The sequence below is a fragment of the Genypterus blacodes genome, unplaced genomic scaffold (assembly GCF_046128005.1).
Source record: "Genypterus blacodes isolate CSIRO-AG114 ecotype Tasmania unplaced genomic scaffold, CSIRO-AGI_Gbla_v1 ptg000021l_1, whole genome shotgun sequence".
Classification (NCBI taxonomy): domain Eukaryota; kingdom Metazoa; phylum Chordata; class Actinopteri; order Ophidiiformes; family Ophidiidae; genus Genypterus; species Genypterus blacodes.
The window spans coordinates 2,789,023-2,816,108 of record NW_027466834.1 but is presented as its reverse complement, the minus strand read 5'-3'; the positions used below and the strand labels follow the sequence as shown (position 1 = coordinate 2,816,108).

Here is a 27,086-nt window from a genome sequence, read left to right as displayed (position 1 = left end):
TTAATGCTGTGTGATGAGTTGTCACACCGTTCCCACAGGATCGATCGGTGAGTCAACCGATGACCACCTGAGCACAAAAGCAATAAGCCTTCATCTAATCCACTATGTGAAAAGGATCCATACCACAACAGCAGGGGGTGTCGACCATTGTTAGACTTCAGTTTAGGAATGACTTTACACCAAAGAGTCGTATGTATCTCATGGTATCACAAAAAACATACACATGCATTAAGAAAGAATTCTACATCCTCAAGAATCTATAGAGTTTCCAGTGTCTCATCTGCATCATCATGTAATCAGCTGAAGACGCCTGCATGGAAATGTACTTTTAAATCTTTAAATATGTCTGCAAGGAGAAATACTCAAAAAGCAGAGAACACAGTTTCTGATGGAATCACACTAGCAAGTGACCGAAGCATTCTTTAAACGGGAAAACATAATATAATGTTAATATAATGTCAGGGATGTGTTAACCGCAATATTTTTTGTCCACAATACATTTTTTTGTTCACTTTTGGTTTACACACTTTCATTCTGATTGTTTGCCATAACAAGAAGAGAGGATTTTTACAGACTCTGTTCTCCAGGGTGTCTCACTCTGGTGCAGGGTTGCTAGGTGGTAGATTCCTCTGTTTGAAGTATTGGGTGACCTGCTGTGGCAGCTCGGCCAATACGGACTTAGCGAGTGTCTCCTTTGGTGCCTGGGAACAGAGAGAGAGGATGATGAGGGTTATCTGTCATGTTGTCTGATTGTACAATATTCACATGCTGTCTGATTTCTTTCTGTCCGTTACTGACATTGTGGAAATCCCTGAAAGGAACAAACTGCACAATGTCGCGAACTGCCTCCTCCCCAGTGCTGGACCTCAGAACACTCGCATCTCCGTCTAAGAACTCCATTGCCGCAAAGTCTGCGTTGCCCACACCGATGATGATGATAGACATGGGGAGCTTAGATGCCTGCACGATAGCGTCGCGCGTCTCATCCATATCGCTGATGACTCCATCTGTTATAATGAGGAGAGTGAAGTACTGCTGTAGGAAAGAAAAAACAGAGGGACACAAGAGATGGAAAGACATGAAACTGAGAGAACATGCAGCTTTTAGTTGAGGTTATAGCAATGCTGAGTTTGATCAGTCATGATCACACAGTTGTAAAAGGTGAATCCTTTCAAATATATTCATGAAAATCATTTTTTATTATGCTATCAATAATAATAATAGCGTGACAGAGAGTGACATAGAAAAGGAGTATTAGGACACAGGGGGAGACAAGGGGGTAATGGAGGCAAACAGGGAGCATCAGGAGAGAGGAAATGATTCAAGAAGGAGATGGAGGGCTGGAAAAAGAGAAAACAGAATGAATTTGGCTTCTCAGCATTACAGCTGGTTGAGCCTCATTCATATGATAAAGCACACCATCTGCTCACTTAAAAAAAGTCAGAGATGAAGAAGTGGAGACAGCTATTGAATGAGCTATGCATTCAGGAAATTGAATTAGGCTATATCCTGGATGTGGTGAACTAATAACTAACAGATATTTACATACTTTACATATATTTATATATTGTTTCAATTTATGAATGTTACAACACAGTCCTGTATGTGAAGGTGAGTTATGGCTGTAGATGTACAATTCCAGGTCCAATATATTTCTCAGCAAGTCAAAGGGGGGGATTACTCTCCACTATAAAGACAAACATAGTGAAACTGAACACATTTAAAAGTGTTGAAATTATCATCATTGGGAGATTAACAACACAGCGATGCTCCAAAAGGCACACATTCCATGGTGATACAAATAAATAGCAATTTTTTCGCAGTGAATGATTCCTGAATGAGACAGAAAAGAGCAGAGAGGTCAGTCTGGGTACAAATCAAATATTATGATCTCACTCATTTAAAACTAGGACATTCAGAATTGGGCAGTATAATAGAGTGAGGTTACACAAAAACATAACCACTACTGTGTAACACGATGTAACCCATCTTTAATGTGGACTGATGCCATTAAATATAAAACACTGAACAGTAATGATGCATCATTTAGCAAATCAGACATAAAGATTAAACAGAAATTATATAATGTTAATAATGCACACACACACTCAACAAGGATGCATGTTTTGGGAATGTTGTTTTGTACGACATTAAGCCTAAAGTAGGGCATAATTTCCCACCTGTCAATTAGCCACACACACACACACACATAGACTTGATATCACTATGAATATCAGCATGAACAGAGGAACATACAACTAGATGAACGGCGATTCTTCATCCGACTCCATTAACGACAGTAGTTACAGCAGGTGAGTGCAGGTTTGTGTGCAACATGCAGCCATACAGTCGATCTACTAGACAACTGGTTTAGTTGAAATCTCTCTTGCACGCACGCACGCACGCACGCACACACGCACACACACACACACACACACACACACACACACACACGGAGGGCTCTGAAGCTTGTCTCTTTAATGTGGAACAGCAGCGCTCATTAGAGAATCATTATCACACAGACAGGGTCACACACAGCAGGACACACACACACACATACACAGCCTGTGGATGTGTGTGTGTGTGTGTTAGTACATTAAATGTGTTCATACGGTCACACTTTCATCAGCCGATTTATGCAGCCTATCATCCGTCTATGCCTACAAACCTATTCCTTCCCCAAACACACACGGCCACCTACACACACACGCGCACACACACACACACAAACACACGTACACACACACACACACACACAGTATGTTATATCTGTCACACCGACTTGTCTGTTACTCATTCCTCTGCTCTGCTCCAGTTTGAACTCACTGTGATAAAAACAAAGAGAGGGGCTGCAATCATTTTCTTACAGTAACAAAAGAACCTTGAAACATAACAGAACAGTAGAATCCTTTGTGTTCTCCCCGGGGTGACAGGGTACAATTAAGGACAAAAAGCACTGTGGGAGCATAATGATACCCAGCTAGTGCACGCTGTTCAGATTTAGGCAATAGATGTGCCTCTGGATGTTGTACAGAGTGGCTGTGGGATAAGTATCATTCATTCCAAGTTTTACATACAAATGACCAAGAGTGCGACACAACTGTACTTGCATGAGGATGAATGGCCCAGCTGGAACAGCTGCTTGGGCTGAGTTTGTCAGGAAACTACATGAGTATAAAGTAGCAATTTGATTATGGTCCTGAAATGCTACTTGATGACAAAGGGCAACAATAATTCTTATGTTGCTGAATAAAATCATATGTTGTGCTTGTGAAGTTATCTTTTTCTATCTGAAAACCAATGACAGCACCTGATTATACAGGGCCACTAGGATCTACTACAACAGCGTCAGTGCACCTTGGCTTAATGTACAAGTCTGGAAGTCTACTGGTGGAATGGAACACTATTCTTTTTTTTATCCCTCAAGAAGACATCAGTTCAACATCACATTAAAGATCCTAAATAATAATGTCTACTTATTGGTTTGTAATGGCCCTGTATCATTAAAACCAAGAAAAAAGAAAAAGAAGCTGTCTGTTCGGACGGTGAACATGCACAGAGCATCCATAATAAATGTAATTAGAGGAAAGAGCTATTTTAACTGAATTTGATTTGATCTGACATTAGTGAGAACATGACCTGAAGCTCATCTGCAGTGATGTCAGAGCACAGTGGGGCAGTTGGTTAGTAATTAGCAGAAACAGTTTTCTCATATAGAAATGTGCCAGATTTTATAGATAAAATTGTCCGAGCACGAACATGCTACCGACACCGGCAAAAAAATTTCAGGCCAAAGTAATGAGAAGGGACACAATTTGCAAGGCCCTGCGGGTAAAAACTGACGGCAACAGAGACAACAACACCTACTCATCTGTGCCAATGTCTTGGTCAGAGTTTGTGTCCTATTTTACCAGGTTGATGCACTCAAACCAAATACAGTATAGAGTGGGGTTACATTCAGATCACAGTTTGTTCTGCTCTGCCACACTTGCATTAGAATGTGACTAAATCACATTTGGTGTGGACCCACAGCTTGGAAAAACCGGTTTTGGCATAGTCATATATATATTTTTATACAGTAACTCACATTTAACACAAATGTATGCAATAAAGAAACGAAGGAGGTGATGCTTGTCATTTGTTGGTTGGTTGGTTGGATGGACAGGAAGGAAGAAGGAAGGATTATTTAAAAAAAAAATCAATCAACCAATTTTGGCCAAACTTGGTGGAAAGGTGGGTCACGGCCCAGAAAAGAATTCATTCAAAACTATCTGACAACAGGGTCTGACACAGAAAATAAATAATTGATTGACATTTGATCAAGTAAATGTTGAAATACTTCAAAACTAATGCAACACTTTCAATGAAAAAAAAAAATCAGTTTTCCTTCCACTGCTTTATCATATCCATATGGAACCGAAAAATTAAAAAAGCCTGCTGGCAATGGCAAAAATCAAATAAACTTTTCAAATAGAGCGCTTGAGGTAGAAACATTTTTGTTCAATTAAATTGAATGCAATAAAACTGTGATTGAAACATTTGCCAAATAAAACAGGTCATGCAGACAGGGTGATTTTAAGAACTTAGGGCTGCTTCGACTAATCTTTGGGGTTTCTTTCTTCTTCTTGCAAGTGCTGTATGTGATGTGCAGAAATAATATTTAAGAAAAGAGTGAGGAGCTCTGGCCTTGTATTGACATTGTGACTTCAGTGTTTCAGTTTCAGAGTTGAATACGCTTGTTTGTGGCTGGTAGACACAAGGTCTAATTAGCATTTTCTTTTTGCAATATTCTAGATATTTACTTGAATTTAATCGGAAACGTAGCAAGTAATACATGTTGAACATGTGCTAAGCAGTGTTTTATTAACTTTAAGGATTCTGTGTAGCCCAGCCTTAAAAACCTATTCTGAAAAAATGTATTGTGTGTGTGTGTGAGGAGCCAACATGAGGCTATATTCTCCAGATGAGTGTACAAACACCAAATCTCTCAGTATGACATGAATCACAGCTGCGAGATTACTTGCATGTTTATAAACATTATAAAGCGAAATTTGCCAACAAAGTTCACCGTCATCATCCTGTGAAATATGAAAATAAATACAAAAATCCCATCAGTCATTTTCTGCTCAGCAATACACAAGCAGAACCTTGATTTTCCACATCAGCTGTCTAAAACTATGAGTGAGAGAGACAGACAGAAAGAGAGAAGGATGAGGAAAATGTAATTAAATGGACTATTTTGTTCCTGGTTGCTGACGTTTGGTGCATGTTGTGCCTAAATGAGAAAGTCGAATATCGTGAAAAGTCCAACTTCGTGGGATGCAGAAATAGTCAGGATTCTTGGGTGTGAGACAGAGCTGCAGGCTCGTTCTAATTTTGGTTTATGTGTTACTGCCACACTTGCGTAATCCATTAGTTCACAACTGGGATGTACATTATACTTTCCTTCTGTGGTTTTGCTGGTACACTGTGAGTGCAGAACTAACAACCTGGGCTAGGATTGGCACTGAGAAAAAAATGTAATATCTTCAGGTTTCACATTAGGACGTCAACAAATATGGCGTGCTGCTGGAGTTTACAGGTCAGCCGTACCGGATTTTGGAGTCAGAGGGAGAACATTAAGGGAGAGTCATAGCAAACCTTAGGAAACTCCCAAGTTCCAAGGAAGGAAGAGAAAGAGACAAACTAGAGTGAAATAGTGAGTGAGAGTGAGGTGTAAGCTGGAAGATTAGAAGACTTAAGACCCTCACCCTCCTCATCGTCAGCAATCCAGCAGATGCACATGTTTACTTGATCTGTCAGCAAACAAACTGTCAGCTAACAAACTGCTGCTGGCTGATAAATTATGAGTACAAACTGTCCTAATGAGCATTCAAACTCGTTTGTGATGGTGTGCATATTTTCCTTCCATTTTTCTTCCATTTGTTTGTTGCACTGTTCTTTGGGGGTTGTGTGATATGTCGTTTTAGGTGATAAAAAAGGCAACAATGATCACACCTTGGTCAGTGGGAAAGGGTTGATGATTGCATAGAGACAGAGAATGCTGCAATCAACACTCTGCACTCGGTCCTTTCAAAAAGAGAAGTCAGAAATGCAGAGGCCAATGCAGCAGACGCGGTATGTGATATTGGGCTATACTGTCTCGGAACCGGCATGCTGAATTGATAATGGAAGGTAACTAGAACAAGTCAAGGTGGCATTTGAGCCTTGAAATGATTCTTTATCGGGTAATTTACAACTGACGGTGTACATTTTATTACAAGAAATGAAGGGAAATGCAAAGAAACAAATTAGGGGAGAGGAAAGAATGATGACCACAAATATTCAGAAATGACCAGGAGTCTTGCTTGGAGTCTCAAGGTGTCATGACAGATTAGCACTGTAGAACCGTGGATCCTTGACTTAATTTTTTGGGTTTTAAGAATAATACTATTTTTCCTACTCACCCATAGACAGCCTGTGTGCATGCATTTCTTAATATTGCATATTGGATACTGTATGCCGATTAAAGTTCACCCTCCATTTTCCTATTTGGCTCCGACCAATTAAGGCAACCACAGCAAGGTGCTCTGTGGTACACCGAAAACAAAACACTCAAAAAAGAAGAGAAAAACTACAGAATATCAAATGCTCATTTGTGTTTGTTCAGCTGTTATGTTAATATGGAGTTAAATGAAAATAGGTAATAAATGGGTGTTTGATATCAAGTAGACAAGACTGACCCACATGTCTGCCCCATTTCAAGGGTCGCATTTGTTTCAAACTAGTGAACTGCAAGCTTAATCTGCCTTTTAGTGCCATTGCAATTACACGTACACACTTAAAGGAATGCATCCATTAATGTGGTAGATACACTTTTGCCTGTATATTTAGGATTTGCTGCTACTTACCGCTGCTCTTTCTTGTTGAAGAGCCTGAGTTGCAAAACGTGCTACATGGTTGATGATGGGAGCAAAATTGGTTGGGCCATAGAAACGGATGTGAGGGAGACAGGCAGAGTAAGCCTGGGCAATGCCCTCCACACCTAACCATAAAGACAGATAGACAGAGAGAGAGAGAGAAGGGGAGAGAGTGTGTGTGTAAAAACTATATTTCCCAACTGACGACACAGGCTCAAATTTGAGTATGCAGGACAAGGAAGACAGATGAGTGACTGAGTGTCCACATACTGTCTTTATTCACATCTTACTGATATGATCCTGTGTGTGCATCTTCAGAGGAACCATACAAGGTCTACAACTCTATTATAATATGAGACAAATTTAATTTAAAATAGAAATAATAATATAATAATACATAATACATTTTACTCTGATTATCATTACTACATATTATGTGCCTCTACAGTCTAGAATAGATAGTGATCCACAAATTAAGCCATCTCTTTCCCAACTTGTCGAGTATCCTTTTGCGTCTGTGTAGAGACATGCAGGGTCTCCTATGTTTGTGGGTGTGTGTGTGAGTTTTGTTTTGTTTAGTTAGATTTTTGGTGGTTTGTGAGGAGGTATATGTTTTGGTTTGCTGAGGTGGCACAAATAGGTATTCGATGGGCTAGAACATGTCCACATCAGAGCTTCTAGCTCTAAATGTAGCCGATTTAATGTTAAATTATTGCCTTTTACACAGCAATGCCTTTGGGAGCAATCACGGCTCTTTGATCCATCACACTGATGGGATCCATTTGCCTAAATATAGTTGCAGTAGCAGTTACACTGTTACAACAATCCTCCAACTAATGTATTACGGGTATTGAACTTTCATTTTGAAGTGCACACACTGTACTAGTTTTGTGAAGGAAGGATGATGAAGTTCTCTCAGTGGATAGAGCAGCAGTGTATGTGTTCAGAGAGAGGGCACTTGTGTAGGCTGATGATTTAATAACATAAAGCTGTATTTGTATTTGTATGGAGCACTGGGTACATACAGAGGTGGGCTTGGGGGGCAGGATGAATGTTAATGCATTTATTCAGCATAACCTCCTGCCCCTTCCAGACTAGAGCATGACTTACACAATCATTCCAGGTCTCACTGTTGTACTCTCAGCAGTTTGTACTAAAGTAGTTTGTGTCATTTGCATCCTACACAATTCTTTGAGATTGTTGTTATGAATACATCTATGCTAAATACAGATACATCTTGTATATTGTTTACCACAGCCAAAGGCCCTGATTAAAAGATAAATAGGAATCCAGCATGCTGCTTTTATTCTTTCTGAATTATGAAATGGATTTAATATGCTGATGCAATACTAAGTACTCAGATACAGAGTAGTATTGTTTTCATGATATAACATCTGTAACAGCTGTAAGATTGCACATCATATTTTGGTCTGGAAAGTCAAATGAGAACCAGTAGATTTATGGTGGTTGGGGATGTTGTGTTCTCCAACTTAAAAGAAAATTCCTGCTATTAATACACACAGGATGGGTAAACAGACTCTGCTCCCTAAATGTAGTTATAATGTTAAACAGAAGAGACAGACAGTGATGGAAAAAAAAAGAGGGAGACAAAAAGAGAGAGGGTTGAGGGAAACAAATATGAAGAGAGAAAGACTGCTCTCTCTCTCTCTCTCTCTCTCGAAAGATAGGCACCCCTCTGGTCTGTTTATAACAACTCACCTGAACAGAAAGGGTTGGTCGGGTTAAAGTTGATGGCAAATTCATGTGACACCTAAAGAGACAAAGAAACTCAGTGCTGAACGTTCATGATGGTAGATGTTGAGGTAATGTGTTGTTTTTTTCTTTTCCCACATCTCTTTACCGCTCTAAATCTCTCTCTCTCCCTCTCTCTCTCTCTCTCTCTCTCTCTCTCTCTCTCTCTGTCGCTCTCTTCTCTCTGTCGCCCTCTCTTTGTCCTTTTCATCAGCTCAGTGCCATGGCAACACAGATGGGTTGACAGTTGCGTAATCACGTGAATATGCATGTATAATGCTTACAGTCTTTATTTGTGTATATGTGTGTGTGTTTGTATATAAAATGCATGTATAATACGGCCTCGCTTCAACTGTGAGTTTGACAGCCTCCTGTCTCTATTTCTCTCTCACACAAACACATACACATCACACGTTTGTATTATGTGTCTCTCTCACGCACACACATGTACACGCACGCACAAACACATGCGTGTACCTTCCAGTCTGGTGGGAGTTGGGCTCCAAATCCCAAAGCAGGAAACATTTTGTCGCTGAGGAGGAAACCATGACAACAGATTGGATGGTTAGTTAAACCATTTTTTGCATTACATTTTAACAAGCTGGATTTCGAGAGCAAAGGAAATCCTGTTATCTTGGTCACAAAGAGACACATTCAAAGATGCTCTTAGAGAAATACATAGAGAGCTGGTTGACAAAAAAACCCAATCATATGAGACTAATTTCTGTCTCAATCATATGATATGCACAGGTTTTAAGGTTCATTTTAATGTACAGTATAATTCATGATAATTTCACTCAAAAATAATAGTGTTATGCCATTGATTTGATTCACCAACATTGCTGGAAGGAGTTTGAGTTGTTCGATTAAGATGCTTCTGTCCTTCTGATACTAAGGTCAGAACCCTTGAGGTCCATGTTATGGTATCAAGCTTTGGGTGTCCAACTGGTCAATTGGTATAAGCCCTAAAAATCTATCTCGGACTTGTAAATCAATTGTTATTAAGATCAAATATGGAAACCAGCCCCCAACAATGGGTTACACCAATTACTGACTGAAACGGACAATCTTACAAAAACAGAACAACCAAGATGGCGGTTATTAATACTTACGTGTCATAGTCCTGTATGATTTGTCCTACAGCTAAAATGGCTGTAAGATACTCATTGCTGCCCAGGGGGTTAATGTAATGGAGGGAAGAGGGCTCGCGAGGGTTCCCATTGGATGCTGTGAAATCTATACCAACCTATGGGAAAACAGAAAATGGAAATATATTTGTAACTGTGATTGACCTGAATCAGGCACAAGACTTGCATTTGCCTCATCTGTCCACTTAACAACACAAAATCACTTCCAGAGACCTGATGATCCAAGCCAGCCAGATTTGTTGTTGTTAGTTCTGACTGCGCAGCAGTTAGCCACAACAGGTAGACAGAGGAATCATTAAGTTTGTGTTCAGTCCAAATGTTTAAACAATATTTTAGCTCTTAATACAACACTATTTCACTTTCTCTTTTGCCTACTGAGGAAACAATGGAGATACAAGGTTTTCATATGATGAGAATTTGGCCTGAACACACAGAGGTCTATTTTTAAGAGATGACCAGGGGAGTAGGTGACACTGTGATGCCACTGTAAACATGAACACACACACGCACTCACTCATTCACACACACACACACACACACACACACACACACACACACACACACACACACACACACACAAAGCCATAATATGAGATTAAGAGTGACACGATTTTCCTCAGGCCGTGAATAGATGCTTATATGCAGAAGAACCTGATCCCACAATTCTGCCTCCATCCTATGGGCTCCATGTTTAAACTCTCTCTTTCTCCTTTTCTCTCAGCATTTCAGGTCCCACAAATAAGGTTTTAAAATGATAATGTTCCGGTACAGCAACAGGGATGATGACTGAGTGCAGCGAGGATGAAGAGGCAGGGAGAGGGAGAGGGAGCAAAGGTAATGGATGTGGCGTGATTACAGGGAAAACTGAGCAAATGAGACCAAAACTGGAGGGAGAGAAGGGACGGAGTATAAAAAGCAACAGGAGTGACAGACAGGGAGATGCAAGGTGACAGAATTAGGGTGCTGTTGGGTGTATTTTGTATATGTGCACGTAAATGTGTCAATCCTTAAATGAAACAAAAGATCTACACTATAATACAATACTACAAGCCTAATAGTTTAAAGGGGAAGTAAGTTTCCCAATTGAAGCAGGGACATGACAGAACATTGAGTGTAACAAAATACAAAAGACTTATAACATTTTGCTGTTGCAGACTCCTCTCTTTGCATACAGCTTAAATGCATTAAGGTAATATTTTGACAGATGCAAAGAATGTATGTTTGGAACTACTTTTAGTTGAGCATTCACTCACATCTGATGCATGAATGCAAGAAGCATACAAGAGTTTGCTTCACAGTGCGACTTTGTTTACAAAATCGGTATTAGAAAATCTCTGTTTTGCAGCCTTTTTAAAGCACCACAAAGTCATTTTGAGATTAAATATTTCACCCAAACCAGCTATGCAGCTCTGTAATGTGTTGATTTGAAAAATAAGAAAAAAATAAGAGTTCATTCGGTACGAGCTCTGGTAGCGGCTAGACTCGAGCATAGTGTTCAAACTGTAACCAGCACAGAAAGCTACCAACATCACACACACTCAGGACTTGAGGTCATGGAAACCATCTCAAGTCTTCCAGTATGACCAATACGTCAAGCTCAGCTGCTTCCATAGAAATGCTGTAACCAGTTCTCTTAAGTTATACATTCATGCCTTCAAACTGCTGTATGGCACATACAGCAGTAGGGAGAGTGTTCCTCATTCCTTAGAAGATGATCGATTGTACAGTGTTACCGCTCCACCTCCTCCACCAGCTCAGGCTCCCCTGATAGAAAAGGTTCCAATATTCTGAAAGCAACTCTGTCCCATGATCCTCCACTTCATCTGGCACACATTGCGACCCGGCTTAGTCTAGCTTAGGTTGAGCTACAGCTATTGAAGGCTTTAGAAAAGTTAGATTTTCAAATGTTTACATTGCGCGTGGGCAGATACATCGGTAGACACTGCAAGGAAGGAATGGTTTTAATATTTCTGCATTCATTTGACCTCAGTGTTGAAAACATGTTTTCCCAAGACTGACAGTCAATGGAATTAAGCAAAATCATTTTGATAGTTTTCCTCCAGACAGTGACAGACATTATCAGTTTGATGACTGTGAATATGATGACAGTGGGAGATGACACCATTCTGCTTCCAACTTATTCCTCGCCGCAAGCTATTAGTAATTGCTAGCACACGAGTAAAGCAAACACAACATGACAAACATGCAGTTTCAACCAGCAAGTGTGTAGTAGTTGGAATACAAATGAACAGAAGGCAGCAGGGCAGCATCCCATTATATTTCACAGCACCAATGCAAAAGGTTTGTCAATAGAATAAGTGAGATTCTAAAACTGCCACGTTATAAGTAAAGACACAAACTGACGACAGTGCTATTTAAAACCAACGTATCATAACTAAGACAACAACTACGCAGTGACGACTACATACATATGTGACACTTTTTGATTTTCTCTCAATGATCCCAATGGTATTGGAGCATTGTCTATGTGTGCTTCTTTTTCATCTTATTTCAGAAAAATGTTTCCACAGGATTTTCTCTGCTATCCTATATGCTATATGTATATATATATGAATATATACATATTCTGGTTACAACTGTGATCGCCTGAAAATAGCCTGTGATGATGGTTACTGGGTGCAGCTCACAAGAACACAAGCGGCTGACAGCAGATTACATGTTGCCTAGGAACAGCAAAACATCTTTCACAGCCAAACACTTACACACAAGCACATAGAAGCCATCAGGACCAGAGCAACAGGGGGTGGGGGAAGTCTCCGCTTATTTATTTTCCCGCTAATTCATTTTGTTGGCTGGTTTCTGTTTCTGTGATACTGATGAAAGCCATTGACAAAGGTGGTGCAATGGGAATAGCATTTCTAGTGTCATTAAACACCCAGAATCTTCTCTACTTTTCTCTATATAAGTACCATCTGCAGAAATGAGTACGGATGAGTACATTGGTACGAACAGGCTATGTTTAGTGCTGGAAGGTGTAACATAGAACTGCTGCTCTCTCCCTCAGCTCCCACTTCCTGGAGATTAGGATTAGAGTCATCCTAAATCTGACTGAACACCGTAAAGGAGCTCGTTCTGCACGTGTGCTTCTCTACAGCTGTGTTTGCATATTTGTGTGCTTCTTTCTGCATCCCACTGTAGTGTATATAATGTGTGGATAATTGGAGGGGCATGTGATGTCATTTGTGGTTCAGCAACAATGTGAAACATGTGCGAATGTCTCACTGTGTGGAAGCATGAAAAAGTTCATGTGTGATTTTTGTGTGTGTCTGTGTCTGTGTCTGTGTGTGTGTGGGTCTTATTCAGAGAATAGATGCATTTCTGTGTGTATGTACAATATGTATGTGTGAGCAAAAGAGATAACATGTTTTGCCTGTAAACTCAGAGTCTGTGAATCTGAAAACAGATGACAGAGCGTGAAAAGGATATTCGTGCTCTCTTACATATGTATGCAAATGAGTTTATAAGCAGGAGAGAGTGTAAGTATCTGCATTAACAATGCATTGTGAACAAAAACTGCCCACGGTTGCTTTTCAGCACTTAAGCCAGGCTGACTAAGAACCATAACTCCATTGACCCTTGTATCCCCATAGATATTAGTTGCAATGATTTCATGAGCTTCTTTGGCGATAAAATGATTTCAATGATTCAATAGTTTCTCTCCTTATTGAACTAACTCAATTATCGACCCAATTCCAACTGGGCTGCTCAAGCAAGTTTTTCCCTCAATTAGAATTTCCATACTAAATATAATCAATCTTTCTCTAGTAGCGGGCTATGTGCCAGTGACGTTGGGTCAGGGGACGCAGGGACGGCAGTGCCACCCTTGTGTCATCATGAAAAGTACAAAACAAATAACGCTTTAAAATAAATAAATAAATATTTGTCCACTGATCTGTGATAGAAATTCATCATTCCAATCATTCCAATGATTTTTATAATCAATATCGCTGAATTTGTTTATTTTCCAATATTCCAATTTCAGCAAGTGCAATTGATCTCTCTGTATGTCACCAATGTTATGTTTGTACACACTTTTTCTCCCGGGGGGGGGGAAACCGACTTGTTAGGGGTGTAAAATTAGGTAATTATGCTATAATTTTACAGGTCGAGCCCACTTGTCATCTAATTAGGCTGTATGTAGGCCCTGAACTAAAATGAGTTAGACACCACTGGTCTAGGTCAGGTATTTCACGTATGTCCACATCAGTGCAAAAGCAGGAGGGGAGGTGTAAATATCTGCATTAACAATGCATTGTGAACAAAAACTGCGTGTGTGGGCACACAGGCTTGTTCTGCTATTGTTCTTCTTCAGGCATTACAGACAAATGGCATTGTGGGTAGCTAAAAAAGTTTTGTTCTTTTAGTTGAGGACTGTATATACTTTCATTTGTATTGAATGAGAATAAATTATGGAATAGTGATTGCAAATTAAGAACACACGGAGGGTGCAGCAGAGGAAATGCGCTCTCTCTGAGCCGCTATCAATTTAACGTTCTTCTTTGGCCAAATATGTACCTATGTGTGTGTAAAGAATGCCGATATGGGATATGAAACATAACCAGTAGTCAATGTGCAAGCAGCCAGTTGAATGGTGTGAATTTATGCTACTCTGTTGAATTCATATATTTGTAACTCTGAGCAGCAAGGATTTAAAAGTTCCCATTCAACCCTAAATTTGTTCGATTCATACAACTAGTACAAGACAATGGTTCCAATTCCACTAAAATTCTTCTTCTTCCAAAAAAGTGAAATTTCCATTTCAACACACTATACCGAGGAAAGGCTCAATTGCACAAAAATGGACACTAAACCTCAAAATACCAAAAAAGAACTTTTGGTGTAAAACAATCTGTCACTATTTTTTATCATGGCTCTTGAAAAAGACCAGGCTTTACAAATTCATTTTCTTCATTTTGTGACTCATCCAATTAAACAGCGGGTGACGTGTGACTGGACTTCTTTTATGTAAAAAGCATAAGAAAATCAGACATCTGATGAGAGTACAATGTAAAGACAAAAACCATCCTCTTCACTAAATGCAGAAAAATGTTTACCACTCTACCACTTGCAACAAATCTTTCTTTCACTCTTTCTTTCTCTCCCTCACTCATTCAGCATGGTGTAAACATTGTCATCTGCAGCACCAAGTGTCACTATAGCAACACAAGGGTGAGATTTGCAAATTGTTTTTTAAACTTCATTTCCAAGGATTAGTTGAAAATAATGGGCTGACACTGAGAGTGCTGTGTCACTGTGATTGTGTGTTGTGTGTGTGTGCACTCCGCTTCTTAACAATGTCCTGAATTTCACAGTGGATCTAGCAGCTATCTGCCCCCATATGACATGCACCTCCACACAGCATCTCTGTATAGCAACACTACAGCATCTCTGGGAAAACACACAATCACACATTGCAGGCAAGTTACCAGAAAACAAGCACGGTACAAGTCGTCGCTACATGTGAGACAGATTTATGGACGGCTGTAACATTTCAAAGTAGTGATTTTGGCAGTGTTATTTTAATGAAAGTTGCATAAACATGACCATAGCTGTACAACACTATGCAGCTGGGCACAAGTTCATTTGTTCATTTATTGAATATTAGACACATTTTGTTAAACATCCCCTCCCATCAGTCTCTTTTTCCTGTTTCCTAGTTTGCTATCTGCTGAGGAATTTATCAATGGATCTTCAGTAAAAGATCCACCTGTTCATTTGTGTGGATGAAATTCTCATTTTGGTCATGATAAAAAGAAATTAGTCCCACCAGAACATAAACAGATCACATCACTGGGACATGAAAAGGTAAGATACTAAACCAAACAATAAACAATAAAACAGGAGAGCCTGCGAAGAACTAACTAGGCTGCCTACATTTGACAAACCAGCAACCCTTCCTTTAAACACAGATGTGTTCTTGAGACAGCTTCTCTAATCTATTCTGCCAGAACAAAGAACAGAGTTTTGATGAATCCCAAAGGGGAGAAGGTATCAGTATCTTTAATGAGCAGTAGACTGTCCAGTCAAATGTACTGGTGCACACTAGAAAGAGGACACACAACAAAAGGCACATTTCCTCAGCTTAAGCAGTAGTTGAAGAAAGAAAATAACAAGTCTATCCCCAACATAATACCACAAAAATGTAGAATAAATATTAATATGTGAATATTAATATTTCCAAGGAGTGGATGAATGTAAAGAGTATCATGGGCATATTGCACAATACCAAATACAGGACAATATATGGAGGACAGAGAAAGACAAGGCTGAATTGCAACTGGATGGAATGCGATGGTCCTTATAGATCCAGCAAGGCAGCAGGAAATCTGAAGCAAAACTTGTGGACAGAATGGCAGGAGCCATCACATTGGGAAAAAAACATTGTCAATGATATAAATTAGATCAGGGGTGTCAAACTCAAATACACAGTGGGCCAAAATAAAAAACTGGGACTAAGTCGCGGGCCAAAACATACACAAGACTACAATTGTGTATGTTTTCCCTTCTCTCCAGATATATGATGATCAACTTTTTCACATGGAAACATACTTAAGTTTAGCTTAAACATTAAGTTTGGAACAAGCACAGCCCATAATGCCCTTTATTGCTTTGCACTATCCACTTTGCTGCTGTAACATGTGGATTTCCCCGTTGTGGGACGAATAAAGGATTATCTTATGATATCTCTTATCTTAAACACATGAGAAATGGATGTTCAAATAAGAGATACATCAGTGGCATTTGTTTCTTATTTTTATTTAAATAAATAAAAGAAAATACTTTTTTTGCCTCTCTCTATCTGTAACCTTTCAAGTTAATTCAAAGGGAACCTTTTTTTCACAGAACAACAAAACAACCAAAATAAAAAAAATTCCTTCAATGAAAATCCAACAATTCAACTGTTCACAGTCCATGCCTTGGAGTAGTAAGACATAAGTGCATAAAGAAAGGCTCAGTTTGCTTCACTCGGATTGATTCTGATGCACATAGATATGTGCTGCCTCACATAGAGAGCATTTGAGCAGCTTGGGGACGGAGTTGGGGAAATGTGTTGTGTATGAAACGATGAAACATACTTTGACTTTGAGCGTGAGTTCAATCAGCTCAATTTGGAGGTTGGTTGGTGCGCGTTCCACGTCAACTGCAAACTCATTACTAAGCAGTCCAAACTTACATTTCTGAGCTTCAAAGTCGACAAATTGCTGGGTAAACACGGACGTAGAGATCTCTTTCATGGTTTGGCAGCACAGGAAATGGCCTAAGTTTCCTTGCAGCATCCGAGTCTCCCACAGGCACAACTGGGTTTGAAAAGCCCTCGCCGCAGCGTACATGTCTGTGATGCAATGGCCCCGACCCTGAAGCTGCAGGTTGAGCACATCGCTCATGATGTCATACAGAACGCACTTGCAGAGCATTCTGGGATGTGTAGTATTAGCGGTGCATGCGCTATGTACCGGCGGCGCTCTAAAAGACATTTGATATTATCTCGCGGGCCAAATATAATTACTCTTTTAGGTACACAAACACTACTGATTAGGTTTTTGTTTTGCAACTTAATCCTAAAATAATAATAAATAAGGCCAAGCTACGACTGGATTTAGTATATTACCGCCAAATTGTTTGACACCCTTGAATTAGATGCAATTTTCTTAACGGGAAACGTAAAGAGACATACAAAGCCACCGGCATGGTCCTGGTCTGGTCTTGGAGAACAGTGAGAGGGAGGGACTGAATGATTTTCATCTGAGTGACATTTGTATTAAAGCTCTGGTCAATAATACAACTGCTGTGTGTGTTTCTGTGTGAGCGTGATTATAACAAAACAGAATTCTCTCACTCGCTCAGTTACAAACAAAGGTGTGACATCACCAGGGTTACACAAGAGTTTGTCCTATCAAGAGACAAAAATAAACAATGATTCTCTCTCTCATTTCCTTTCTTTTCTAAAATACCCATCTCTACCCATATTCCCTCCCCCACGTCTACATCTCTTTTTATTTTTCTGGCTTTCTTGTGACCTTTGTATTATAAGGTTCAATGTGCTGACCTCTTTTTGAAATATCCAAAATACAATACAAACTAAACCCACAGGAGCATACACTATTTGTCAAAGTTTATGTGCTTAACTTATTTTGCACCAAAATGCCAAAAAAAAAATCATTTATCTTTCATTTGATTTCACTTTCTGTCTCACAGTTTCCCCTCCTCCACAATTCAGTATGATAATGATCATGATCCAACTGTCATCCTGGGAGCTGAAAATAGAAATGTTACTGTTTTTCAGAGCAAAGCACATGGAAACATGTATCTCATTATCACATCTTTGCAGGGACGTAAAAAGGAATGTGAATACAGCACTCACTGTAAACATGAGTTGGCATCCTCCCAGGATATAGTCCAGGAAGGTATAGTCCCTTGTTATCTAGAGACACAAGAGTCATAAGCACATAAGCAAAGGCAATAAAGACAAGATAAGCAAGCAGCAAAGTATTCAATGATTAAATTATTTTTAAATGGCATGTAACTAAATCATCCACACTCGTGTTTATTGTTCACCTCCTTGATGAAACAATTATTATTATCTCGTTGGAGCTGCTATCTGTTGACAGCAAATTATGAGGCTGAATAAGTGCAAAGAGCATGTGGATTTGTTAAGTTAAGCATAATCATTGATTAGTTGGCCTAAATAATGACATCAGTAGAAAGACTCGGTGTGATTTCACCATTTTATGTTTCTGTAACTTCTAAGTGGTATCCCTCCATCCTCACCTTACATGACTTCACAATAATGATCCCAGAGTTCTTATAATTCTTCTTCTTCTTCTGTTTCTTGGGGTTGATGCACTCAAACTCCACCTGTAGACAGGAAGTGGATAAATGAAGGCAAAAAGAACAAACAACAACAAATCAAAGGGACAGGACACAGACATTCAAAATGACATTTTGGGAGAGAAAAAGATGGGAGTAAGACCAGAAACAGAACACTGTGCAACAACATGACAGATGTAAGCAAGTAGAAATGACAACATGTTTAGAGAGGAGAGACGGGATGAGATGGGAAGAAATAAACACAGTCTGAAGTTGATCTTTTTGAGTTCAACATCTGATTCAAATGACTTCTAATAACCACCTTGTATCAAAGCTCTACTGTTGGATCAGAATTTCAGATTTACCATTCATTTCCATGTATGATCATACTGGTGTTTCTAATGGCCAACTTGAGTTAAGTCTGAGCTCTATGCATTCTAACCTTAGTCAATGCTCAATGCATTACAACCACCTCTTTGGCCGGTTACCTTGTAACTCTGTAGAGAACACAACATTACTTTTAATGAAATTGTTTGTCATGAGCTCCTGGTTGGTTGGTTTACAAATGTATTATGTATGTATTTGATTGAAAAGACACTGATTTCTCTCTCTCTCTCTCTCTCTATCCGTCACACACCTTGACTCACTTGCCTGTTGGCGATTCAAATGACAGGTACCAAATGCCTCATCAGCTGTTACCAGGTTTGAGCTAAAGGCTGTTTTAAATCTCAAAAGCCCCTTTCTCATCCTGTAGCTCACACTCTCTCTTCCCCCCCCCCCGCCCAGTGAGTGGAAGAGGAGGGCTAGGCATGTTCCTGCTATGACGCACGATGCACTGATGCACAGGTGAATAAGTGTGCAAATAGGCACGAACACACACAGAAGTACACACATACACTAATGAATGAATGGTGTTCTGATTCCTGTATCATCTCATCTATATACCTTTAGCAGCCCAAACACAAAAAACATACGCAGAACACGTCTAACCAGTATTTATTCATTACGAACTCAAACCTAATAGTACATTATTTCTTGGTGGCCACCATGAATGGAAAATAAAGCAATGCAAATGCAAAGTTTCATTGTCAGATGCAACTAAATGCATTTAAACTGCAAATTAGCTAGTGTGGAGCAGAGTTGTGCCCAATTCACTTCTAAAACATTGACTTTACTGTCAACTTGTTGAAAATTCAAATACATGCTTATTCTAATGCTAATAGTTTTCAGAGTAAAATGTTTCTGTATCGTTACACAGTCTCTGTTGAAAGCAGATGCATACAGCACATTAGGTGAAGTATCACAAATTAGATGCTGTCATTGTTTATATTCCAGGTCCTGACATCCATCGCTATCACTCATATCCTTTACATGCTGTCTGTCGAATAATATTACTATAAAAATATTACAAACCTCGACTGCGTTCTGGGCTTCACTCATCTTGGTGACTGTGGTCTGAAACTCTCCTATGAAGTCGTGGCCTCCATCATTATCATAGTCATAACACAAGACCTGTCATTGTGCAAAACATACTATTACAACCATCATATCATACTGTCATCTTTACAACGCAGTGGTCAGCGTCTCAAGCTTCCTTTTGGCATCAGGGGAGGAGGAGGGAGATACGATGTAAAACAATACGGGACAGCTGATCGGTGTAACGTGGGAGGGGGGGGGACGATATTAAAACAATACGGGAGGGCTGATCAGTCTGAGGGGGAGGGCACGCTCTGGACGCTCATTCTCCTGCAGCGAGACGAAGAAGTATCGCTGCAGGAGATTCATTTACCTGAGGCGGCACTTATCCCCCCCCACACATACACACAATGATAACAAAATAATAAAGAACAACTTCACTGCATTGTTGTTATACCTTTGTAAACAATTAACTCAACATCTAAACACCAACCTTAATGTTTCTGTCCACATCTCCATTGCAAAGGGAAATGAGAGGCACTGTAAAAGATTTCCACGCTGGGTCTAGAGTGTTCTTTATGACCTGATGTAACACAGACACAAACACACACACACACACACACCAATTGATAAACAGCATGATTCACAGTATATAGATCTCATCTTTAAATCGTTTCAACTCCACCCATGGCTCACCTCTGTCCTGTGCACCAGCATCCATTTGCTGTCTTCTCCCTGTTTGTGAAACTCCAGATAGGGATCTGACTTCCCAAAGAAGTCCTGAAGGATTAGACAGGGATGAAAATTGGTAATTGGTATTGGAGGGTAGAAGTATGTTAGAAGATGTTCATTGTTCTCTAATGTGATGTACATAGATTTGTCTGGTGTAGAGATGCTAAAATGCAAACTGATTTTGGGCCTGAAGAGAAGATCAGGGCCTGACCAGGCCTGAAGCCTGCAGACGATGTGGTCCCTTTGTTCAATAAAAAAAAAAAAAACTTGAATTCACTCTCTCTGACGGATTCTAAGCTACAATCAGGAGATACACACTCTTCTCCTGGGTGAAAGACAAAGGCCTTGGCCCAGTGAACACAGAACCTCCTAGACCTGTCCATCTGTTGTTTTTCTCTTTTTGTCTGACTGTGACTCAAATTGTGGATCAAGAAGCGACTTGTTTCCTCCTTTTTTTCCACATCACAGCAACAAACCTCCTACTCCTTCAGGCCTTCCCACCAAGACCGAAGAATTTTAAGTTCGATGTGCATGCAGGGTTTAACCCTCTTGCAATTCAGGACTCTACCTCGTGGGTTGTGTCAGCACATCAGCCACTCCCTCCACATGCACACCCACTTACACACATGTACACGCACGAACACACACACACACACACACACACACACACACACACACACACACACACACACACACACACACACTCAAGCTTACCTATTGAATTCCCTTGTTATTGAATTCCCTTGTTATTTAAATCCCTTTTATTAGCCTTGTTTGTTTTGAATGTTGTTGAATCCATTCTCTGCCACGTCAAGGACTGATTTTATTAAAGTTACAATTTTGGGAACTGAAACTGAAAACTGTCATGAATATTAACAGATGCTAAAGGTTACGAATATGGGAATCATTCATCGCAAATGTTGTCTGCGTCCATTTGCTCAAGTTTTATATAGTAACATGTGTCATGCTAATGATGTTTGCATTGAGTGGTTGTGTGTGCATATGTGTTTGCACTCATATCCAGTCTGTGTTTGTGTGTGTGGTTGAGGTCTATCCACCTACCTTCTTATCCAGTTTGCGCCCACTCAGGGTCAGAGAGATGATTCTGTTGTCAGACAGCTCCTGAGCTGTTATCTAAAATAAGAGTTACAGCAACAACATGAGCCACAACAAAAATACCGACAACAATCTCATCGGCAACAACATCAGCAGAAACAACATCGACGGTCGAAACCTCAATAACATCCCTATCATTATCGTCATCGTCAACAACCTTAACAACCATGACACTGAAAAGAGCACCTCCCCTAAAACAACTCCGGTAAACAACAATACAGTGCGCTATAGGAAGAAAGACAGACAAACAGAGAGTAGTTATTCTCACCGTAATGAACCCCTTGCCAGCTGGCTTGCCATTGGCTAAGATCAACGGCCTGTGAAGTTTCTTATTAGACACAATCTAGAGGGAGATCAAAAACACATGGAGGACACAAATCAGGAATGATCAGAAAAAATAACATCCCATTTGTATCTCAGTCTTACTCAAATCTAGCCAAGTGAATGATTAAACTAGAGTTTTTTTGTTATCGACAAATCCCAGCCTAGTGACGGACTGGCACCTTGTCCAGGGTCCAGGGCATCAAACCCTGCTGAGATACTTTAGGCCCAGAAAACATCTACAAATGTGTAAACAAAATGAATGAATGAATAAATGGACCAAATCCAATCAACTGTATGCTAAGCCAAAGTACACATAGCAGTTATCCTGCATGATACCCCTTCACAGAACAGCATTGTTCTCCATCGTTATGAGTATATGGTCCTTTTTTCATGATGTGCATGGACTTTATGATATAATTTGGACTTTGAGATATAATGTCAATGTTACCCTTTTAAATTGTTTGGGCTTACCGAATGCAGTCCAATGAAGATATTCACAAGTAACTGACAATATATCAAGAAACTTTCGTCATATATTCCCAACACAGTTCTGCAACATGTAACATACTTTAAGATATTCATCTCTAACATTTTGCAATACCCGGATAGAAAGTAAAATGGCTAAATAAGAACCCCCCTCAGCCTAATTGTTGCAGTTTGTCCATTTGTTTCCATGTAGTAGTTTGTTCTTGTTAAGTGTCGTGCATCATCTTTCTTTCCACATCTCCTTATATTTTGATGTATCTTCTCCACCACAATCAATTTCTAAGCAGTGCAAACTTTGTCTGACAGGGAGAAGTAGTTTCCATACCACTCCCAGTGTACAAATGAATTCTCCCAGGAAGTCATGCTCGTACAGCTGTGTGGCACACTTGTCCTCGTCGAACATGGCAAAACGAAGCTTCTGGATCTCTTCAAAGTGGTAGTCCGCCTGAAACTTTACTCCAAACACTGGATTCAAGTTGTTCACGGCTGTCTCAGTGCGTCCAAGCTAACAGACAAGAGACAAGGAGAGAGAAACTCATTTAAAGTAGAACAATAACAATAACATAAATTCAATTCATGTTCATTCAAAATTTCGCTGAAAAAGCACAAAATCATACATCTAATGCAGGTGCTGTTAAAAAATCTCCATCATTTACAACTGTGGTGTCTGTCAATCCATACATTAGTTGGTCTGTTCATTAAAAACTGTGTGAAGCGGTCACACTTACGTCACCCACTTTGAACTGAGCTGAGGAATTAGACATTAGATTCAATTAGATCCTAAACTCTGTTCTGATGCCAGATGGGCCGAGATGTATGATATTAAGAATTTTCAGGTCCCCCCCAAAATAGTCTGGGCAGTGCACAGACAGACAAACAGTGTGTGAGTATACACTATGTGAGAGCACATCCTGTTGATGCTCTTGATGCTCTTAATCAGGTGGTTGGTGATTCATATTCTGTGTGTTGCTCTTCAGTTTGAGTCACCTGGAACATGCCGTAAAGTGTGTTTAGCCACCATTACACAAGGTCAGCGTGTGTCTACCCTGTCACAACTCTGTGATTAGGATAGGGTAAAAAAGTCATGTAGAGTGGCCATGGGACTGCTACTCCAGAGACAACTACCATGAAATGTCAACATCCTGGAATATTTTTATTATATCTGCTCTACTGCTCATCCGCTTACAGTACAGAACACTAAATGACTCACTTCACAAACAAAGCCTCCATGGGGCTCACTGTGTTGAAGCCCTATGTTTACTGCAGATCAAAATCAATGCTCCCTCACTTCAGTTAGTAGTTATTTGTTTCTTGTCATTGTCATCTCTTCATACTGTATATTGTAACACCATTCTCTCCTCTTTTGTTATCTGCGTACAAGCATTGCCCTCTAAGATTACAACAGGTGGCCACACACAGCTGTAAAACAATACTTTAGTGGTTTGTAGAATTACTCAACCAACCAAAGTTATGAACCAATGTGAAAATGTGGAGGAAACTTGGTTAGGGCCCAGAGAAAAACCCTTTAAATGTTGGAGCCGATCTAGATCAGGACGTCTTCACATTGCAAGGATTGTAATCATTTTGAAATAAGAAGCAGCAGTTTATCCTTTCAGACTATAATACTTGTGCTTGGACAGGGGCCACCTTCTCCACGCTTCCCTGATGAAGAGGAGTTACCCGTAAAACCTGTAACAGTGTTCACCATCACAAAATGAGCTCTGACAACGTGAATGTTTCGTCTGTTGAAATCTAGTTGAAGTCTGCATAAGGCAGGAAAATACAGAAGGGATCTGAAAACATTTGATATTTTTCATCCGGCTTTGGATAAATTAGACTGCGTGTGATTACTTGGATAAATAGCGCCAATCGGTAAAATCCTATTTTGTAGGTGAAATGGAGTGGCAGGATTTAGATTTTTGGGGTGCCACATTAGCGTAAGCGTAAAGAAAGCAGGTTCATGTTCCTGCTGGCTTATCACATTTGTTCAACCCTCTTCAGCACCCCTGGATGCTGTTATTGCATACTGTACAATTTGGTCTCATTCACACCGTTTCATTCTGCATCCTTCCCCATCTTTTATCTTTTACATGATCTTCTATCTCTCTCTCTTTATTCTGTCTATGTCATTCTTTCACTCTCTTCCTCTCTCCCATTGTCCCTCCACCTTTTCCTTGTGTCTTTTTCACTGTGTCGTCATAATCCTTCTCCATCTCTGACACCGTCTCACTCTCACTCTTCCTCTCACACTCTTACCTTCCCCCACTCTCACCCTCTCTCTCTCTCTCTCTCTCTCTTCACTCTCTCTCGCCTGATGGACGCAGATGCTTTCTCACACTTCTATCTCACAGGGAAAGATAACACAAAGCTAAGAGACAGAGAGAGAAAAACACAGGGAAAGAATTGCAACAAGAATGTAAAGACAAAGAGTGAAAAAGATAACAGGTGGATGAGCGAAAGCCAAGTATCGAAGTGTGAGAGGAAAAAACTACATCTGGATAAAATCAGAGAAAAGGTTCAGGCCTCATTTCGCCTCCTCCATCGTTGCCTCGCTCCAGGAACACTCAGCTTTTGTTTCCCTTACCGTTGCCATAGCAATTTCGCATAGGAGCCACATGCCCTGCTGACCGACAGCTAGCTACAACCCGAGGCACTCGCCTACGCACACACACACACACACACACACACACACACACACACACACACACACACACACACACACACAGCTAGCCAGCGTGCCCTGCTGACCAGCTTTTAGCTAGAGGCACCAGCCTACACACACAGAAGAGCTGGACCAAAACTTAAGCACCATCTTCTTTTAGACTTTTTAACTGCATGCTTGGGCTCTTCTTTTGCATTACTATGTCTTTCTTTGCAGAAGACCCCCCAAACAGGAAACAGACAGCAAAGTGCAAAGAGTGATCACGCATCAACTGATGCAGGGACACTCCTATGTCAAGAAATACATGCATTACATACCAAGCTTCTGTATTTGTGGGTGATGTTAATGTGACACCTTGTGACGCCTATTTGTTTTTTTATATGCAACAGTGTCGTCATAGCACAATGAATATGACTCTGGTTGGACTCTGTATAAAATATTTGTAATGTAGACCAACAGAGAAATAAAAACCTCTAGTGCTTTTGCTTTTACGTTTTTTTGAAGAGCCTGCACGGTGGACATGCAGTTTATTGACAGCACTACAAACATTTATCCAAATCTTCCTCCTCCCTTGAAGCCTCTTTCTTGCTCCTCTTCATCCCCTTCTCACCACCGGCCTGGAGGAAATGGCAAGGAGAGGCCCAAGAAATGGACTTGACTACAATCTAGAGACGGATCTATTACCTCTCTGTTCAGCCCGTTCTTCTCAATCTTCCATTTTATCCTCAATTCATTTCTCTCCATTTTGCATTTGCTTTACTGAGGTACCTTCCTCATCTCTCTCTCTCTACCCCACAGGTGTCTCAAACTCTATCTATCTATCTGGCCCGCCATGTCATTTTATGTGGCCCGCGAGAGCAAAATAAACGTCTATGCCACTTTTAAGCATACATTGTCCATAAACTATTGTTCCCACAACAATGTCGATTTTGAGACCTGCAGTAAATGCTGCGTGTTTGTTCTGGAAATATCTTTGAACATTTTGCCTTTTAATTCTCTTATTTATTATAATTTCTCTTTCATTTCTTTCCATATAGCAAGCACATTATTATTTATTATTATCATTTATCTCCTGTATTGTTGTCAGTGAAAGCAAATTGTAACTGTCCAGACAGAGTTAAACTCTCTGTTCCTCCAATACTTTTTTGAAGTTATCCACGTGAGTCAGTTCAGTTCACATGACTACACAGATGTGGAAATGTTTGTACATTTAAAATAATTTCTAGATCTTGACAAGTTGTTTTATATATACCTTATTGTTATTATTGTTTATTGTTGAAATTGCCCTTGTTTTAGTCAAGAAATTCCAGGTTGCTCATTTTATTCTGTATGTTGTAAAGAGATAGTTCAATAAAAGTAAACATTTGCAATATGAACTTGTACCTCTAAACACTATAACAAAGGGAAAACATGGAGTCGTCCATTTATAGGTTATTATGCTATGATTTTACTAATCCGGCCCACTTGAGTTTAACTTGGGCTGAATCTGGCCCAGAACTAAAACGAGTTTGACACCCCTGCTCTACCCCATCATCCCTCCATCCTTACCTCCACCCAGTTTCCTTCCACTTCATTGAACAGAACACAGAAGGGGTCCGACTTGGAGGCCACATCTCGATCCAGGAGGTTGGCTGCAGTGACAGACAGCTCCACCCGAGTGACGAAGTGCTGAGGTCCAACACGCGTTTCGCCTTCAGTGGCCGAGCTCAGAGTGTAGGCCAT

At 40.1% G+C, this 27,086-nt stretch overlaps 1 protein-coding gene across 1 annotated transcript; it reads right to left on the bottom strand.

Moving 5' to 3' along the window:
• Nucleotides 1-593: 593 nt before the first annotated feature.
• On the bottom strand, nt 594-27,086 carry cpne2 (copine II). The gene is made up of 15 exons (XM_076142286.1): nt 26,913-27,086; nt 23,028-23,207; nt 22,161-22,235; nt 21,839-21,910; nt 20,741-20,824; nt 20,538-20,627; nt 20,042-20,140; nt 18,590-18,676; nt 18,183-18,242; nt 9,764-9,897; nt 9,129-9,183; nt 8,619-8,670; nt 6,891-7,024; nt 799-1,035; nt 594-701 (listed from the first exon to the last, which is right to left on the bottom strand). The coding sequence occupies exons 1-15, from the start codon at nt 27,084-27,086 to the stop codon at nt 594-596; spliced, it is 1,641 nt and encodes a 546-aa protein (XP_075998401.1).